This window comes from Pelodiscus sinensis, chromosome 3, assembly GCF_052426305.1.
Source record: "Pelodiscus sinensis isolate ZL-2025 chromosome 3, ASM5242630v1, whole genome shotgun sequence".
NCBI lineage: Eukaryota > Metazoa > Chordata > Testudines > Trionychidae > Pelodiscus > Pelodiscus sinensis.
This window is the reverse complement of record NC_143054.1, coordinates 53,107,117-53,127,415: the sequence shown is the minus strand read 5'-3', so window position 1 is coordinate 53,127,415 and position 20,299 is coordinate 53,107,117. Positions and strand designations below refer to the sequence as shown.

General features: G+C 39.6%; 1 protein-coding gene across 1 annotated transcript in view; it reads left to right on the top strand.

Moving 5' to 3' along the window:
• The window catches only part of LMBRD1 (LMBR1 domain containing 1), a 169,510-nt gene extending 149,955 nt beyond the window's left edge, over nt 1-19,555 (top strand). The window contains exons 15-16 of the mRNA XM_006127231.5: nt 18,240-18,331; nt 18,499-19,555. Coding sequence (XP_006127293.1) covers nt 18,240-18,331; nt 18,499-18,618 — 212 coding nt within the window. The 3' untranslated portion in view covers nt 18,619-19,555. The remainder of the gene's footprint in view (nt 1-18,239; nt 18,332-18,498) is intronic.
• Nucleotides 19,556-20,299: the final 744 nt, after the last annotated feature.

The following is a 20,299-nucleotide window of genomic DNA, read 5'->3' as shown; positions in this document are numbered from 1 at the left end:
CTACTGTTGTCCATCCTGCTTTCTGTTAAGACTGTGTGGGTCCTCTCACTGGCGTGTGGCTGGAAGGACAATGGCCAATGCAAGTCCACTGGCTGTTCTGGAATTCAGGGAGACTTCTATAGTACTGCAACCACCATCCCTTTGATGCTATTTAGCTCCATCTAACAGGTGGGCTTCTGCATGGCTCTATTCAGCACCTAATACCAACTGCAGTACTAAGCCTAGTACCAACATGCAAGACATGGGCCTACAGGGATATAATAGGGGCAGAGGAAGAGGAAGCTCCACCTCCAGTTCAGGCCTTTTTTCTCCACAGACAAAAGATATTTTGGGGCCAAAAGGCTCACTCCCATAAGCTGACTTTAGCACCCATCAAGAGTTTAAAGTGAGTAGATGCTATTCTAGGGTTAGAGTTTGAGGTACTCAAGGAGTTATTAGCCTCATTAGGTGGGGCTGCTGTAGCCAAAATGTTAGTGGCCCTACCCATCAAGGAGGCTCTTATAGGTCTTTTCAGAACCCTGCACCAGAACCATCTTCTCTCCCTTCAACTATGAAGAAGACAGAAAACAATTACATGCCAGGCGAGGAGTTTGAATACTTATATTCTTGCCCTCCAATGAGAGGGACAGACAAGGCCAGGCGGCAAGTGTTACCTCCAGACAGAATGATTCAAAATGGATTTGTTTTGCAGAAAAAAATTATTCAACAGGCAAACTAAAGCTCAATATTGCTTACCAACAAACTCTGCTTGGTTGGTACATCTACAATAGGTGAGATTCTATGGCAATTTAAAGACTAGCTGGCTAAGGACTCCGGGAAATATTTTTTTTCTGCTTTTACAGCAGTGGTTTTCAGACTTTTAGGCCTGTGGCCCACCACCACACAACCACCCATGATGACAAAATGGGGCGCAAGAGGGAGTGGAGAAGTACAAAGGGGGTGGCAGTGTTAAGAAATAGGAAAGACCAAGCTAACAAAAGATTAAAACTAATCTGGTGATCTTACTCTGATTTTGCAGATTTCCAGTTCCAAAAAGGATTGTCACATCCTAGGGATTTATATTCCAACTTGAACTTGCTGTTTGCAGAGCATTGGTTTTCTTACACTGTTTAGCCTCCTAAAAAAAGAAAAAAAAAATCTAATAGGCATCCATCAACAGTTTAAAATGAGTAGATGCTAACGTAGGGTTAGAATTTGAGGTACTCAGGAAGTCCTTAAGTAGCCTCATTAACCTTTTGGCTACAACAGCCCCACCTAAAGTGGCCCTACTGATCAACAAAGTGCTGACCTCAGCTTCTTTTCTTTTAGCCAAAATTTCTGTTGCAGACTTGTCTACATAACTTTTTTTGTTTAAAATTTCCCACTGTGGCAGCAGTACTATTAACCTTGATGTAAGCTCTAGTGTAGACAAGAAATTGGTTGGCATATTTACTTTACACAATGTCATCTAGATTCCATTCCCTAAACCTTCCGAGTTGCAATTTGAATAGAAGAAATTTAAAGCATAAACCTTAGCTTTGCGTAATCCTTAATTATAACAAATCATATTTTATAAATAAACTATACTAAGGCACAGTTGAAGAACTTGAGCTCAGCAAGATTCTGGGTTTTTTTTCTACATGTAGTGCTAATACTCTAGCTCCATGGCAGCTTTGATAAACATTAACTTGTGGTTCTCTGTCTAGACTTTCTTATTTCCGTATTAGCTGTGGCAGTAGTGAAAATCCAAGTAAATTCAGGATGCCAGGAAATGTCCCTGGTTTCAACTACCTTTCCATCTAGTTAAGGTCTGAGGACAGTCAGACAACATGAGAATGCCAGCAGATAGTCTCTGCTAGAGGTGGAGTTCTACCAGTTGAAACTTGTAAGTCCAGTGTGGACATGATTTCAGCAGCTTCTAGGATAGAGAACAGAGACAACATGGTAGGTCTAATACTACCAGTAAGAGCTCACTTACTTTTATTCAATAGTGTTTATAAAACATCAATAAACAAAGCATTTGGTACTATTCAAGAAAAGTTGTCCAATAGTTAAGACTGATTTGGAACCATATATATTCCTTGCTCTCTCTTCATAACTCATTTTTCTTTGCTCTCTTTTTACATCATGACTTTATTCACATCAGTGAGTGCCGAGTATCCTCAGCTGCTAACAATGTATCCAGGAAAATGTTTTGTGCCTCCTTTCTTTCCCCTTGGTTCATTGTAGACATGAATTCCACTTACTATCTTTTTATGAAATTGGGTTGGTGCTTTCACACACAAATACACAATCCTAGGTCTAGTTTCTAGGAGGCATAGGAAGTATAACAATTTAGAAAGAAGCACTGTCTACTCTTATTGGCTCCCTAGACAGCATGGGAAAATATATTGAGGTTCTAAAGATGAGAAAATGCAGAATGAGAATTCATATGTGAAATTCCTGTTGAGTATTTGCCCCTTGTCTGATGTCACACTAATAAGAAATTAACCTTTGGTGCACAGTGCAACATGGAGAACAAGAAAGTCAGCACACAGCATTTTTCTTTTGTACAATATATATATCAACTATTTTTTGAATGCAGATGTGTGGAGATTCCAAAGTTAATATTCCTATTGTTTTCCTTATTCCCATATTCTATTTTTTGGTGTCCTCTAAGAAAGCATATCTTTACTTATCTTGTTACCAGTTGTTAACTTTTTTCAGCCTGCTAACATTTTTCCTTTAAGATTTGTTTGAGAGTGTGGGGTGAGTGATAGGCTTATAACTTGGAACGTTCTAAGGATAGTTATGTGTTGGCAAGCAGATGCTTTTAGATCTGCAATAAAGCCTCATTATGCTAGTGCGTCAGTGACTCATTATTCATCCTGGACTTCCATTGGGAGGCATTGAAGAATTTTGTTGGACTATTTCCCTTTATATTTTAAAGGGGAAGGGGCCTGGAACGGTTTACTAACGATAATTTTTAAAAGACACAAACTTTAGAAAATATATTTCCAGGAAGGCAGGTTTCAAGGCTGTTCCCCACTCTACTACTCTGACCTGCAAGAGACTTGAAAATATCCTGTCACTAAAGGCTTCTGTTTAAAAACTTCCCAAGGTCATAGATTCCCTGCTTTTGTATTAGTATTTCTGCTATCATCCGAATGCAAAAACCCCTTTGAGAACTCACGTTCACAGATTTAGGAATTTCTTCCTGTAGGGTACCTCAAGTTCTTTAACCTGCCCTCTGGTGAGAATTTTTTTAAAAAAAGTAATATACCTGTATCTGAATAGTTGGTTTTTCAGTCAACTTTGTCATTGTAATATTTTGTCTAGTTGTGAAAATCCTCCTTTAAACGAGTATTAAACCTCAAGCCTAAATTCTGGCTTGAATTATGAAGGTGCAACTGTGACTTCATTGCAAGTTCATTTATTTATGGGTAAACTTGGACCCCTTTTTATCTAAACTTTAATATAGTAATACTTGTTTAAGTACAGTGAAATTTAAATCCTTATTTATATACACTTTTTTCTTACTGAATGGCTGACCAGCCTCAGTTTGATCAGAAGTTGTCTAGTAGTAGCATTCAGGTCACACATACGGATGAATGCCAACAAATATTTTCTTGCTCATATACTTCATATTATGTTAGAAGTAGTGTTAACTATACTTTTTCTTATAATTTTCATAGAGACTAAGTGCAGTACACAGTACTGCATCATGATATGTGTCTAAGATTGATGAGAAAATTGTATATTTGAGTAACAGAGTGTAATCAAACAGTACTGAAGTGAGGGTACACAAAAAAGAAAAGTCACTTGGTTTGGGCAACTTTAATTTTCTTTTCTGACTTGATTGTTGAACCAGGCTGATTTTTACTTTTGAAAATGGTATTTCTTGTTTTTTTTCAAAGATGTCATATCCTCAATTTTGTGCACACAATCTGGATTTATTTGACTTGTTCATATTCTAAGATCTGGAGATAGGATATTGTTTCACTTTAAGAGTAGCAGAGAATCTGCTTTCCAGGCTTTTCCTGCCTGCCAAATCAAAGATCTTTATTTCAACAGCACTTCACATCATAGGCACTTTTTTCACTGACAATTCATCTGCAACTATGGAGACTTGTGATTGACAGGTGGTTTGGGGATGATAAAATTTAGGGAAACTTTTGAGGTTTAAGCCAAAATTGAAAATCACTTGCATGCCTGCCTTAACTGCCCACTTCAGCTTAGCATGAAAACTAATCAAAATCCATTTTATGTGCAAAGTGTTAATTTTAAATGGTCATACATTGGTAAGCTCATGACAAATTTTCTCCCGAAGACTTAAAAGTTCTTAACTTCAGTAAGAGCTATTTTATGTTGACCTTCAACTTTGTACTCCTTGTAGTTTTGGCTTTAGAACTGATTTTTTGTTTAGTTAAATAACTTGTAAAAAGAGGTGAATGTTTGTTTGTTCTGTTCCTACCCTCACATTATAGACTTTTTGTTTAAACATAAAAATGGAGGGGTGAGAACCTGACAGTTTTAGACAATTTCTGCCTCTCTGATAGAGGCAGCAAAATGGGGGGAAGTGACTAGTCTAGTCACTAGTTGCTTACATCCATACCTCCCACAGAGGAAGCAAGGGGGGCAGGAGGAGGCAGGAGCCAGCTTAAAAGATGGTTTCCCCCAACCACTGGCTACAGAGTAGTCGTCCTCCCCCCCCCCCCATGCTGATGTCTCTACGAGAGCAGCCTCTGTCCATAGGGTGCTGGGGGGGAGGGGGCTGAAGACAAGGGCTACTGCTGTCCCATGTTGCTGCCTCTGATAAAGGCAGCAGCATGGGGTAACAGGGCTCCCCAAGAGTGGAGCAGGGAGTACACTGGCTGCCAGCTGCCTCTAGGGAGCATTTTAGTAACTGAGTACCTGCTAAAAATTGTTGCCACTTACATGATTACTAAAATAACCGATATCTAACATCCCTAGTTACCACTCAGACTGTAGTCTGGACTTTTCTTTGCTTTTCTGCAATTTTATGCAGAAACAGTGTGGCCATGAGGCAGGATGAACACATTAAAAGCTCCTGCTTAAAAATGGATTTGGTGGTGACCCAAACTAGGGCAATGACAAGGGATTTGGAACAGTGGAAAACAGGAAAACTCCTACTAGAGAGGAGAGGTGAAATATTGAATGGAATGTATGCCTATGGTAGGGGCATGTGATTAGGAAAAACTTTCTGACTTCACCCTTGGCTTTTTTCACCTAATTCAAATATATATAGTGCAAATAAATAAGAATGCAGATAATTCTAAATTCAATTAAATAGGAACTCATCAGAAATCACAATGTATATACTCGCATGGGGTATTCATCCTTGCAAGATAATGTAGCCAGCAGCATTTGCAGATGTGGCCAGGAGCATTTCTTCTTGGGTTTTTTTGTTTTTGTTTTCCAGGCATTTTGCAGAACTCTGCCTCAGTGTTTTCATCCTACTCAAGCCAAAACTTATCTTTCTCATTTTTCTTCTTCTGGGGGTCCTCCACAGTAGCATAAAAGTGTCCACTAGCATTGTTTGGGCCTCTCTAGACTGCAAACGTGCACTTCACTTCTTATAGACTAAGCTTTTGCTTATCAACTATACTGTTACATCCCTGTGTAGAACTGAAGAGATTTTACTACTTTATTAATAAACCTGTATCAGTACCAGTCTGCTATTGCTGCTGTTTCAGTTTTACTCCATTGGTGGGGATTTACTCTTGCAAAGAGAAATAACTATACCAAATGAATTAAGTTTGTGGTATAGAACAAGGCTTAGTGAAAATAAGAATAAGATTTCTATTTCATTATCAAAGGACTTGCTTACATTTAAAATGCTGCCGCATTTCAGTGAAGATATTAGAGTTTTCCCAGTAGCCTACATACTCTTCCTCCTCCAGAATTGTTTACTTTCTTTGTTCTCCTTAATGACCAGGATCATATGAAATCAACCTTCTTTGAGTTCAGTTTGCTGATCATTACCAAGCTTGTATATTTTTTCTGGGAATTTTTTTTTTTTTTTTTGCATTATGGTGTCTGAGTACAGTGCATGTTTTCTCTAAGAAGTACAGATTTGAACCTATAGAGTTTTAAATCCATACTCCCTTTCATTCATCTTCTAGATATGCAAAAAACTTTCCCTCTTACACTTTGGAAGATGATTTGTGTATTTTAAAGATAAAAGGGATTGTAATCTACTTTTATTAAGCATGTATCTTTCTGGAGTAAATGGAATCTTTACAGTGCATAAGGAAACACTTTTTTTTTAACAGACTTTGGTTTTGCAAGACCATAACATGGTGTTTTGTTAGTAGTTTTCCAATTATTTTTTAAGAAGTCCTGTTTTGAAATCATTATGGATAAATTAGTCTGACAGTTCAGTTAATTATAGTCATAAATATGGTAGGGATAAATTTTATCTGGCAATATTCATGCATCTTAAATCAGACATGACATTAGGTGCCCTTTGAAAATTAAGAACTAGTCAGTTGTTTGGCCAATTCATCATTAGTTGCTAGACAACTTCAGGTTTAATGTTTGATAATTAAAAACAGCAAAGTGTAATTCAGTACCCTTTATCTATTGCACTAATGATTAAAGTACAGTGTCTTATGCAAACTGTAAAACATAAAGTAATATTGATCCATTTATCTGTAACTATTTTTTATTAAGAGTAATTGGCTTTTTAGAGTGGCCTGAGTGTGCTGGAGTATTCATCTACTGCCTCAGTGTGCAACCCAAAACATCTTGCAATAATAATAGTTTTTAGACCTGCATTATGACCCAACAAGAATACTGTTTGCTGTGATGTTGGCAGTCCAATTTCACAGTAATTGTGGACTTCCAGCATGTTACAAAAGTGTATTTGTTGGAATGGCTGTCCTCATAAGTATTTCTGGTAGCTGATTCAATGACACAAATTGTCAACAGAGCGAGTATTTACATGGTGTTTTATCTTTTTCAAAGAGCTGTTGTAAAATTAATGGCCAAGGAGCAGTTGGCTAGATGATGGGCACTTCAGCTGCTACTTTCTGAGGAAAAAAATTATTTAAAAAAATACCATAATTGGTTAACTTCACTCTTCCTCTCCATTTCTCCACCCTCAAAGGGGAAACTGTCATCCAAAAAGACAAAACCCCCTGATATTTCTTGAAAAACTATAACTTTACTGCTAAGTGTGGAAAATTTTCCTTCTTTTTCAACCTAGAGTCCTTATTATATTAGTTTCCTTTGAAAGTGAAATAGTTTCTTGTCCTTTTTAGTAATTTATCTTTCTTAAGTAACAGGCTAATTCACTTCTCTGAGGAAGCCCTTGGTTAAGAACATTGGTAAATTGAACCTGAAGACTGCTGCCTTGCCAAAATGAAAAATTTCCATCAGTGGACTGTGAATAAAGTACAGTTGGCTTTTCTGGTAATAGAAGCTATTAGAAACTGTCACTATCTTTTCTGGGGCCTCAATCATCCTTTTTTTTTTTTTTTTTTTTTTTTAAAGCATATGTCTCGTCTTGTATCCCTGAAACTTCATTGATTTTAACTAAATAATACTGATAAAGGAAAAAAGAATATACTGCTTTAAGAGGTAGTATTTCCTTTAACACTCTCTGCTTGGGGGGAGGTGGGTGTGTGTGTATATATAAAAATTATTTATAATATAAAACTATGTATTTGTTTCAGAGGACTCCAAATGTTATGAATAATACTCATGATAATTTCGTTCTGGGTAACAAGTGGTTATTCTAATTCAGATTAATGAAGTCATTATTCTCCCCCGTGTCAAAACTAATTTAGATAGACTACTTGTATAGCCTGTCTCTCACAGCATTGATGTAGTAACTTAGTGTTGTTTTATATGTGACTAAAATTTGCAAATTCGTGTTACTCAACTGCACCTCTAAAAATGTAGAATGTTCATGTCTTACTAAATTTTGGATAAATATATTAATACTAGCTGGACTTACCCAGTGTTGAGCAGGAAGCCAGAGGAACAAAATTTAGAAAAACAGAAGCTGATCCTGACAGCCTCCAGCCACACCGCAGCTGCCCAGTGCCTGACATCTGGCCATTATGGCAGACCCCCATGCTTTTCTACTGCTGCATAAAGCAAAATCTCTGATTCAGAGGCATTGCAATGTTGAGAATCAGTGCTATTTGACTTGGCAAACTTAGATACAAAAGTCACAATAGAAATTATGCCTCTGTTTTCTTCCCATATCATGAGTCTTGGAGCCATTAAAAGCACAGGGGAAGGGAGAGCCCCCAGATCACCATGGCTTGTTTCCCCACCATTGCTGGAAGCATATGGAGGCCCCTCTTCAATAGTTCAATATAATGGACTAATTTTGAGTATAAATTTTGTGTAGTATTCTCACCAAATCAATAAATGTATGTAATTATCTTCTTGAGCTTATCATAAACAATTTGTACAGTTGAACTTCTGTCCTAGTTCATTAAAATACCTTTTGAAAGTCAACCTAGTCCAAAATACATACTGTAATTTGTTCAGCAGGAGTTTACCATAGAGAACCATGTGTAAGTCTTTTAGCAGTTCTATAATTCAGATGAACAGCAGGAGAACCGCAGAACGGTCTGGAGACTGTGCCTATCTCCCATTCATTAAGTATTGTTTTTCTACTTTTCAAATATAAAGAGAAGGCAGTTAGACAGAGCACAACTGAACATTCCTTTTTTTATTGAATGGATTTGGTAAATTTTATATTTAAATTTTTCCAACGAATTATCAAGTTTAAACTCCTCAAACTCTAACAGACTTAATATAGAGCAACAGACTGCCCTCACATGGATGAGCCATACTGGTTCTAGCTGTGTTTGTCTGAGTTCATCTCAGACCTAGGGTCTTCATATTAGGTGGCACCTGGTATGTCAGCATCTTTTATTAGGAATAGATGAACAGATTCTTATAAAATAACTGTCTTGTTTTCCATAGTCAAACCAAGTCTCAAATCTTGTCTGACTTTCTGAATTGATTCCATTGAATTCCCATTTCTCCTATAACATCTTCATCTCGCTTTGGTTATAAGGCTTGTCTGTGTGTCAAGTTGGGCTCGCTGCTATGCCCTTTAATTTTCTGCAGGATTTACCTGTTTGTCATACCTCAAAGTATGCTTCAGACTCCAAAGCAAGATATAGAGAGCAATAGGGTTGCCAGGTGTCCGGTTTTGAACCGGACAGTGCAATATTTGTGTTTTCAGTTCAGGAAACAAATTGAGAAAATATAAATGTCTGGTATTTTCGAAATAATATGTAATGTAGATTGTGATGTAATGTCAAGTGTCTGGTATTTTTGTTGAAACCATCTGGCAACCCTAGAGCGCATTGAAGCTTCTAGTGTATTTTTAGCAATAAAGAAGAAAATATATTAAATGAAGTGAAGTAGAGCTTGGCAAAGAAGCTAGACTCACCCACTTCTATTGTCACCATATTTTACAGGGGGGAGAGGCCTGTAGAACCTATTGTGCAAGAATCTGTCACATAAAAAGGGCTGTAGAGTCGTTTGCAAAAATGAGGCTCCAATGTGTTCTCCAGAGAATCCTTATCAATAGAGGTGCTGGAGAGCCTCACTCCAAAGAGCCCTGCCACCGGAACAGTGATACTTCACAGACTTAATGGATTTCTTTAGTGTGTTTTATTTTCAGGTTTGAACTAGATAACTTTATTAAACTGAACAAAATGGACAAATTATTTTCATACAGAGTTAGAGGAGGAGCCCAATATACCAGAGAAGGGGTCCAGAGTTGGTAGAGAAAAGTAATGGGTTTTTTTTACAAGCCAATAATATTTGTCAGTGAGGTTTAATATGAGAGTCTTTGCCTTCTAGTGCATCGTACTTCCTTTTCTGCCTTTGTTTTTGTTTTAGCTTTGTGGCTGTTTAAAGCTGCTGCTCTGTTTTAAAGCTATGTTTTCTCTACTATATTGAAGAGGCATTGTGATGAGACTCTATTTGCAGAAGTTTAATTCTCTTTTCCTACCTTATTGCTTCAGTGATTAGATTTAGAATTTACTGTAAATCTTTGTGTGTGAAGTTAATGGTTGCTGTTCTAAGGCTCTTTTTCCTGTAAAGAAGACGTGGAAGTGCAATTTGTAAACTTTCATCAGCAAATCTTTTTTGACTTTCCTATAAGTTAAATATATCTCCAAAATAATCTAGTTCCTTTTAAAGCAGACTGATGAAATAGCATAGCTTTGTAAATGCAGCACCAGCATTCTTTACAGTTTTGCCCTCACGAAAGAATGTTCCAGTTTGCCTATAGATGCAATAAAAAAGGAAGACCAATCCAGGGGAGTAATAAATGTATAGACTCCCCTATTCTCCTTCCGGTGATATCCCTATGGGTGCTCCACGTCCGGTGTAGGGACACCCTGGTGCCTTGGAGTGGAGCTTTTTCTAGCAGTGCCTGTGAGCTGTGCATGCGTGAGGAAAGCCTCACACCGTACTGTACTTGGCATCCTGTGCTGCTCACTCCCCCTCACCCCTTCAGTTCCTCTTCTCCCATCCTCAGCTTCAGATGGAGTTCTTTAATCTCTTCACTATTTCCCCAGGGTGGTGAGAAACCTCCCTGGTTTCTTTTCCCCAGTTCTCCCCTTGTGCCATTGTCATTGTTCTTCATCCCGAAAAAAAAAATTTGTCAGCGCGGACTGGCGTTGAGCGGCCACCTTTGGGCAACCTACAGACCTGCTGCTCCCGACTAAGCTCTATCCTTCAAAAAGAACAGGGGTAGATTATTTTAAAAAATAAGATAAATAAATAAACAAAGAACAACAGGAACTGCCAGCAGCAGTCTTCACGGAACACTGGAGGAAAGCCAGTCAGGAGCTGCAATGCCGGGCTCCTCTTGTTTTAAAAAATGTCAGAGCTGCCAGGAGCCTATGCTGGTCTCAGGGACACAGATTGCATCTGATGCCTTGGAGAGACACACGTCCCCCAGAAATGTGACCTCTGCCACGCTCTCACAGTGAGAGCCAGAAAAGATAGAGAGCTTCGCATCCGCATGCTGCTGCTGGATCAGGGAATGCAGCCGGAGGGCTCTACAGGATTTGCGGCCAGGAAAAAGGCAGCCTCACTGATTCCAATGGCTCGAGCAAAGACTGGGACGGTCACCTCCCAAGTCCCTGCCCCTAACTCCATCTCCCAGTGAGTTGGGGTTGGAAAAGGAGAGTACCCTCTGCACCGTGGAAGCCTTGGTGCCGGGAAGATCAGTCTTGGCACTGGAGAGTGCTTCGAAATGCCCATGCGTGCTGGTGCAAGCAACATCAAACAACGTGGCACCGGGAATGACCCGGCGCACTGCCACACTACCCGCTTGAAAGGAGCGAGGTCCAGAGGCAAGCTTTTCAAGTTTCCAGCTCTATGATGCCCCCCAGAGACACTCTGATGCAGTCTCTCGAAGACGCAAATGATACCGGGAGACCACAGCTCTCACTTTCACACTCAAAACTGGCATTCCCCATGCAGTCTTCTCCAGGGTTCACTCCACGCTACCCAAGAACCCCAGCATTGCCTGAGTAAGAAGATATCAGACAAGGGGACCAATACAGCGTCTTCTTGTCACAATATTCATCCCCTACCGCAACATGTCAACCCTACTACTTCCAGGGTAGACCACCTTACTTACCCTGGAATCCAGAATACCCCTATCCTCCACCCTACTACCATCCTCACTGGGCGCTGTAGGACCATTGGGGTTTATTGAAGATACACCGGACATTGCCCTTTACCTCAAGCAGGCTACCTCCACCCTCTCTGTCTCAAACAGCACCATCAGCAGCAGATATGGATGAGGAAGAGCGTTAACTCTGAGCAGGCGGGGCTACAGATGACTTCAACCCCATGACAATGAAGCCTCACATTCACAGGAGGCGGTAATATTGGATGAGACCCAGTCACTGGACAACATACAACAATTCCATGAGCTATGTAAGAGGGTGGCAGCAACACAGGACTTCCACCTCCAAGGGGTACGGGAGAAGCAACACTGACTGTTGAACGTACATCCTGCTTCACAATCCAGAATTGTGCTTCCAATTGATGAGGCAATAATGGAAGCCTCCAACAAACTCTGGCAAACTCCTGTCTCAATCCAGCCAACTTGTAAGAGGTCTGATAGGAAGTACTTTGTACCCCAGAAAGATCTAGACTTTCTATTCTTGCACCCCCAGTCTAATTTCCTCATCAGGGATGCGGCTATTCAATGTGCAAAAGCCCCTCATCCCAAAACATGATCTTATGACAAAGACCACAAGAAGTTGGACTTAATTGAGGAAAAAGGTCTGTTTATCAGCCACCCTTCATGTACGCATAGCCAGTTACACAGCTTTGTTGGCAAACCATGTTTTTGACAACCATTCTAAACTGGCCGAACTGATGCAACATCTTCCTGACTTCCAAAGGCCCATCCTCAGAGGCATTATTCATCAAGGGGACACGATCGCTCCTACAGCTCTCCTTTCTGCCATAGATGTGGCCAACCCAGCGGCTAGGGCAACCACAACAGCTGTGGTCATGAGAAGAGCTTCTTGGCTCCTTGCAGCCGGGGTGCCCAAAGAGCTCCAGTCCAGGGTAGAAGACCTTCCCTTTGATAAGCTCAAGCTCTTTGCATCAACAACTGATGAGGTCCTACACGGTAACAAGGATTCCCAAACCACCCTCCGCACACTAGGAATATATACTCCACTCGATCGTTGGAGGCATTATACCCCATGTGATAAGACCAGGGATAGTTACTACAACCACACCCAACAAAGACAGTATGAGTACAAATTACTCCAGTGGAGAAGAGGAACTAAAGGGGCAGAGGAAAAATCCGTGCATGCTAGGTGCCAAGCAGAACGCAGCACAAGGTTCTCTTCACGTATGCGCGGCACATAGGCACTGCTAGTAAAAGCTCCACTCCAAGGTGCCACGAGGTCCCTACACCTGACATAGAGCACATACCAGGAGAGGAGGGGGAACACACCTCAAAGAACAGTCATTACTGCACGAGGTAACTCCCTTTTTCCTCAAAATAAAATTACTGACCAGTCATTACATTAGACTGCTCACTCTGGGCTTATCTGGCCCAAGCTTTGTTTCATACTGCTTTTTGTATTGTTTGGATTATTGTGCATGTAAATTTGACCATTGCTTTTCATTATTTGTCCCTTGAATAGCCTCTCTACAAATTTTCCAGAAAGGACAATGTTCTGGCAGATAGCATAAGCCAAAATTAATTTCCAACATGAATGATTTAAAAGGGCTGCTTACTTCAGAATCTTTCATAATTTCAGTATACATAAAAACTTGCATAGAGGTATATCTCTTCACAACAAATTAATCCTGGGGAAATTCTGCAGTTTTATTATGGCTCCTATGATGGGGTGTATCAACCCCTCCATTGAGTTGACCTGGCTGAGAGGATCCCACTCCCACAACCCTTTGGGGTATGCTCCAACTGGAAAATAACTATAAAAGCCTCTAGAGCGGCTCAATCAGGGGTGACTGCCACAGAGGAAGGAGGTGCTGCAGGAGCTCCTGGGGAGGAAGCACAACCAGACCAAACAGTAGCCAAACCGCGGGGGGAATAGCAGTAGAAGCCTCTGGACCAGAGGGTGAAGACAGAGAGGACGACTTATAAGAACTGGGTAGGAAGTAGCCAGGGCAGGGAATTGTTCCCCAAGAGCTCGGCATGTTGCGGTAGGATTCCCCGCTGAGCTAGCTGTGGACCCTGACACTGCCAACAGGGCCCTGGGCTGGACCCAGTAGAGAAGAAGGTCCCTCTACTTCCATCCTTAAATAAGCAAATCTCCCCCATGTGAGGGTAGTCTATATATGGATTTTGAAGCTGGTGGGCTGTATTTCCCTGATGTCAGAGGGACAGTGTGTAATCTCGGAGGCCGTTGGGGCACACACTGTATAGCGTCTCTGGTCATTGCTTTAGGGTAACAGAGCCCAAAGGGGAAATGTTTGGACTCTGTGGCCACTGGCCCATGCTGCCCTGAGCACAGATTGCAGTACATAAGTTCTTTTGGCTGATAGGGTGACCTGTCTAGAATAAGAGTCTGAAGGGCCATAGCAGACTTTCATTGCCCTTTCTGGTGGGTGGACAAGGTACCCCTTCACAGCTCCAAGTGCAACAATTGCAGAATTTCCTCAGGACTAACAAATAAAAATAACATGTCAAAATTGTGTTGTGGGGAAGAAGTGTTTTTGGTTTCCTGACCAAAGCAACTTCCCTAAACTATAAAATGGGCACTCTCCAACAGCCCCAATTTCAAGAGTCATAGGAAAAGAGAATAATACCAAACTTAGGTTCTAACTTCAGAATGATCCTTTCAGTTCTGGTGTTCAGGTCTTCTAGGTTTGGCAACAAAGCTCCCCCTTCAGCATCTAAACATATTTATCCAGCAGAAATTTGAATTGGACTTAGATTCCCTGTCTGCTTTTAGTGTGGGAGAGCTTGGGGTACTCCTGGGGGTGGTTTCAAGTGTTCACACCTGTTTTTAGGGATTAAAAAGTACTTAATAGTGGCAGCAAATTCCCCAAAATCTGGGATTTTGGAGGAAGTTTTTGTAATCAGTGCCTGTAGAGGCATGGTTTGGAGCTCTCTTGTGGGCCCCCACCTTCTGTATTCATAATGCCAGAGTGGGGCACAGCCTTGACAGGCTCTAGTTCCCTTTCCTATCAGTCATGGAAAGTCACCTTCCCCATGGCAGTGACATCGGTTAGACTAGTGTCAAAGATTAAAGTCTTGACATCAGAGCTGCTGTTTCTGGTGTTTCAGAAAGACTAGGTCCAACTGTGACCCCACTAGGTCTTTCTGCCATACATGGTCTCTTCCTTCCATATTAACCAAGACATCATCCTTCCTGTGTTTTTGTCCCAAGGTACACACCACAAGTAAGGGAAAGAGCTGCATGCCCTGCACCTCAGACATGCTCTGGCATTTTACCTGTAACACACCAGGCCTTTCTGCAGGTCAGCCCAACTCTTTATCCTAACAGCAGATAGGATGAAGGGCCTCCCCATGTTCTTACAGAGGATTTCGACCTGGATCACATCCTGCATTCACACATGTTATGATCTGACATCCCACTGATGCCATCATGAGGGCCCATCGACTAGAGCTCAGGAGTTCTTGGTGGCTTTCCTAGCTCATGTTTCCACCAAGGACATTTGCAGGGCCGCAACATGGTCTCAGTCTACACATTCATAGCACATTATGCCATAAACCAAGCCAAAGGTTCTGGGTTCGGCAGAGTTGTTACAAGCAACATGTCCATAAATTCCATCTGCCTCTGTAGATACTGCTTGGAAGTCACTTAACATGAAAAGGACATGAACAAGCACTTAGAGAAAAGGTAACCTGTCTTTTCTTTAACTGGTTTTAGCAATGTTGTTCCTGCCCATTCCATGATCCACTCTCCTTTCCTGGTGTCAGAGTTTACAGCAAGAAAGAACTTAGGGTCAGGGGAGCACGCAGTGTCTTGCGCTACTCCCCTATGGATACCTCTACAGGAAAATCTTCCAGCACTGGTGCATGTGCTGAGCGCGCACACCTAACATGGAATGGACATGAGCAACACATCTTTAAGCAAAGGTAACTGTCTTTTCTCATTTGGTGGAAGACACAGGAAGGTTGATATAGTTTGGCTGCCAAGAAAGGATAGCCATGGTAGGTTCTCTGTTTCAGCCTTGCTGTTTCCACCTTTAATCTTGCAGCTGGATTCTGGTGGTGCTAGAATCTAGGTTGATTACCAGTTTGGAAGAGATATTTCTGATATAGCAAAACCTGGAAGATCCATACAGCAATGTGCATCTTTCACTTGGCACCCAGTAGGCCTTTAATCTACATTTGGTAGATTCTAGTTCAATTGGTGAGTAAGCAGAGGTCCTTTTAAAATCCTTATAATCCTGTGGATCTATCTGCACATTGATCCTAAGCATGACATTGGATGGGGAGGAGGATTGTGTGTGTCTCATGCAGTCTATGGCTCCCCTCAACTTAGCTTTGTTACTCTGACGTGGAGATGCGAAGCAGGTTGGGACTCTGCACCCAATCAAGGTCCCTTTGCAGGCCCAAAGTTGTAGAGGAGGTATGGCCTTCAGTCTTGCCCTTCAGTTTACAGTACATTGGGGCCATGGGTAACCATTAAGAACCACACTAGAATAAGCCTGCAAGTGCTTTAGGGTGATTATCTGTATTAGGTGAACTTTTAAAATAAAATAGTGGCTGATTTGGTTGACTAGGTCTCTCATTGGTTCTGCGTTAGTGTTTCATTTATTTAAAAAGGTTGAAACTTTTGCTAGTCCCAGGGAATGGACATGCAGAATGTCCTCATCTCTAGGAAATGTAATCCTGTTTAAAAATTATAATGCTGCAGTAGTATCAAGTATCTTTGAACAAATGTGTTTAGGGAACTACTTCATCCAAATGTCAGCTGCTGAAAATTTGGGAGTGCCCATTCACTTGGGCTTGGTGCTAAATCTATCTATATATTTGAAATGTGCACCTGTCTGTCCATCTGTGAGTCCGTTTGTTCAAGAACTCCTCCTGAACAGTAAAAGCTAGGACCACCAAATCTGGTATGCAGCTTTCTTATCCTTACTTAAAACAAGGTCAGGGTTTGATTGTCAGGACAATGGCATGTGCCTGGAATTTGATTTTTTTTCTCATAACAGGGAAAGGAAGGGGTCTAGTTGGAGGCAGTTACTCTATGTAATGCCCACGGGGGAGCAGCAAGCACCCCACCAGGAAGCCACTGCTCAGCTTCCCCTTTCCTCCCAGCTGATCTCAAGGCAAAGCTGGTGGCTGGGATGTGCAGTCTCACCTGGGCCAGTCCAGGGGCAACGAAAACAGCAAGAGTACATGTCCTCCTCTGGCCAGCACCAAGAAGAAGCCAACAGCCAGGGTGCATATGCACAGCCCCAGTCCCACTCCCACTCCAAGCCAGATCCAGGCAATTCTGCACAAGTGCTTATATGAAAAGTGAATATTTTCATGACCTAATGGAAATATGATTTAAATAAACCTACAGCATTTTGGCACCAGTAAAAATTGGCAGGTCTATTAAGCAGTCACTTGTGAGCAATCCTATTAAGAATTAACACATTGTAAAACCAGAAAAATAAGATGTCTATTCCTCTCATGACTCATTCCTAGTACTGCATCTGCTATACACAGCTTAAGTAAACACTAGAGATGGTCACATTTTCACATCCATATAAATAGATATAATCCCAATTTGTTTTGCTTTTGCAGAAATGGCAAATCTTTATCCCTTAAGAATGAATAGATTTAAGGAAGAACCTGTTTCACATGGGTTATTAGTTACCATTGTTCTACTATTTTGGTGTACAGCTCATCCCTGATATGCTAATATTCCAGAATAATGGGCACAGCTTAGTCATACTCTTTTTTTATTTTAAAGTGTATGTTGAATATATGAGTGACTATACATAGAATATAATTAGAACTTCCATACTAGAAAGCAAGCAAATCTGGTTTCAGTTTTTCAGACAGATCTTGAAGCCAGTGCTGTAATACCTGACACTTTTTTCTCTGTGGTGTTCTTGACTCTCACTAATGTCTCTACATTAGTTCATGACCTACTTGTAAAAGTTCATAATTTGATTAAATGATATCTTCACTTGAAGCAAAAAATCTGTTTTCCTCATTTACTTGCAATATAGAGACTTTTTCCATCTTTTAGTTATTAGTAATAGTAATCACCCTGAAGAGTGATCATTCTGAGACCCCAATCACTCAGACACACATTGTCTGTGCATGTAAGAAGTTCCATTGATAATCAGTCGGCTTATTTGAATGAGTAAAGTTAAGCATATACCGAAATGTTGGCAGGAGTGGGTCTGAAGTTAAGACCTGATGTAGGAAGTTCATGCAACACAGATGTGAAGGAAGTACTCACAATGGGCTTTAGTTTCATGCACAGAAATAACTTGGAATTTTTAAAATCAACTTTGGCTTGAGCCTGCAAATATGCAGTTTCAACTAATAGATTTTTTTAGACAATTTTGTGTAACTGCCATTATTTTATTTGTAAGTACTGTTTTGCTGGAAGAAATTACTCTAACTATAACTGGATGGTATATCTTTAAAAGAAGACCATGTCTATTTTGAGTGGGGTAGTAGGTTTTTTTGCTATATTTTTATCAACAATTTTCTGTTAGTAACATTTTCCTGGTATAGTTGCAGTTCCAGAAATACACACATTGTAATAAACATCTTTTCTGCTTTATTTTAGATCAGTGCACCATTACAAGGACGTATCTTTTCCTTCATAAGTTTTGGTTCTTTAGTGCTGCCTATTACTTTGGGAATTGGGCATTCATTGCAGTAAGTAATCTGGTTAGAGATCATTATAAATAAAGTTGAATGTTTTAACGTAAATTGTAACTTCCAGGTATTTGCATCACAGTAGCATTTAACTTTAAAAGCATCACTTTTATATTCATTTTAAATAAGAATACAGTAATACATATTGCACTGATTTAAATTCACAGGTCTTCTTAATCGGACTAATTGTGTCATGTTGCAAAGGGAAGAAATCAGTCATTGAAGGAGAAGTGGATGAAGATGATTCAGACATAAGTGATGATGAACCACATGTCTATTATGGTTGACAGGCTTTTGTCCTGAAGGGTAAAAAAAGTAATCTAAAATTGTCTGAACTTTATGCTTGTGTGGAATTTTAATCCAAATGCTAAGCAAATTCTCTGTGTAAAAATAAATTGAGAAAGTGTGAATAATTTAAAAGAGGTGGGAAATTGAATATTTTTTGTTTTCTGAAGAATACATCACTGTATTATAGCAGAGCTATGGAAAATTGTTTGGAATATATTTAAAATATACTGGTTTTATGATGGACTGCTTATGTAATACAATTTGATATTGTGATTGTAGTTGATAATTTGAGTTATTTTTGCCCCTGCCTTGACTAGTTTTTGGTTTCTTATACAAGTCAGACATGAAAGAAATTTTACTTTTGTATAGCAAGATTGAGTTTACAGGGAATTGCATTTAAAAGTCATATTGAAACAGTTGAACCATTATTGCTTGAAAGACTCAGCTAAAGTTGCTTCACTTTCAAGAAGTGTGGCAATTAATGTATAATTCTGCAATAATAATTTCACTGCCATTATTATATGTATATAAAGGAATAGTCCATGAGAGAGTTCCTAAAGACATTCCTGAAAGTCTAACAACTCAGAGTTAATTCCCAGTATGCCAGGAATAAATAAGTTGTGTAAAGTTGTGTTTCTGAAGTTCAGCCTGTACTATACTTCTATTTAATAGACCACTGGATTTTGGTGGCAACCGGGGCATAGCCTTTGCTCTGTTTTTTTACTCTGTGAGAAGCTAAAAATATTATTCTGTATTAACCATACTCTACATATCTTGGCAGTGTTGTTTTTTTTAAATGGTATATCTAAAACTGTTTGATAAACTTCTTCATTGAGTAGTATTAACCACATGGATTAATTAAAACATGAGATTAATTATGGTAATTGTATTATTTGCTCACAATATATTAATAAAATTTTTTCTGGATTAAGGCTATTTTTCCCTATTTGAAATGTAGTCATTATAAACATTCAGTTTAGCAAGTCATTAAAAATGAAAGGCTTATATAATTGTAACAGTGTAAATGTTTAAAAGCTTAATTCTACAAAATCAGATGTTTTTTCTCTCTACTTTTTTATAAAATAAATGTACAATATCTTAAGTAAACATTGTTCTTGAGTTCTTCGTAAATCAAAATATTTGTGCTTCAGTGTCTTTTCATTGGTTGTTACTATTATTTCTTTAAGTGAAAAGTTGCCAATTCCTAAAAATATTGCAAGAGATAAAATTCATAAAATGTAAATATTTTTCATGTATATTAATGCCTAGAAATATAGTTCAGGTAATCTTTGTAAATTTCAATATAATTATTTAACAATTACTAATCTTACAAAGGTAATTTATTAACTTCCCCTCTAAAAGTTCTCATAGTATATTAGAAACTGACAGTTTCCTTTAATTACTCCAGAATGGGCTGCATATTTGTTACTGGAGCACTTCATCGTACCTGGCCTTTTACAAAAACTTTTGAATTTTGGTTGGACAATAAAAATATTATTTGAGACTGTTAAGATGGGAACTGTATTAATCTTTCAAACAATCAAAGAAATTTAATACCATAGAGTCTGGGAAATGTTAATTGATGTTCAAACACCAATCCATTCTAAACCTATGTCCCCATCGATGCTACACCAACTAAAAGGAAGATGTATTGGGAATGTGTTATGGCAAATTCAGGAC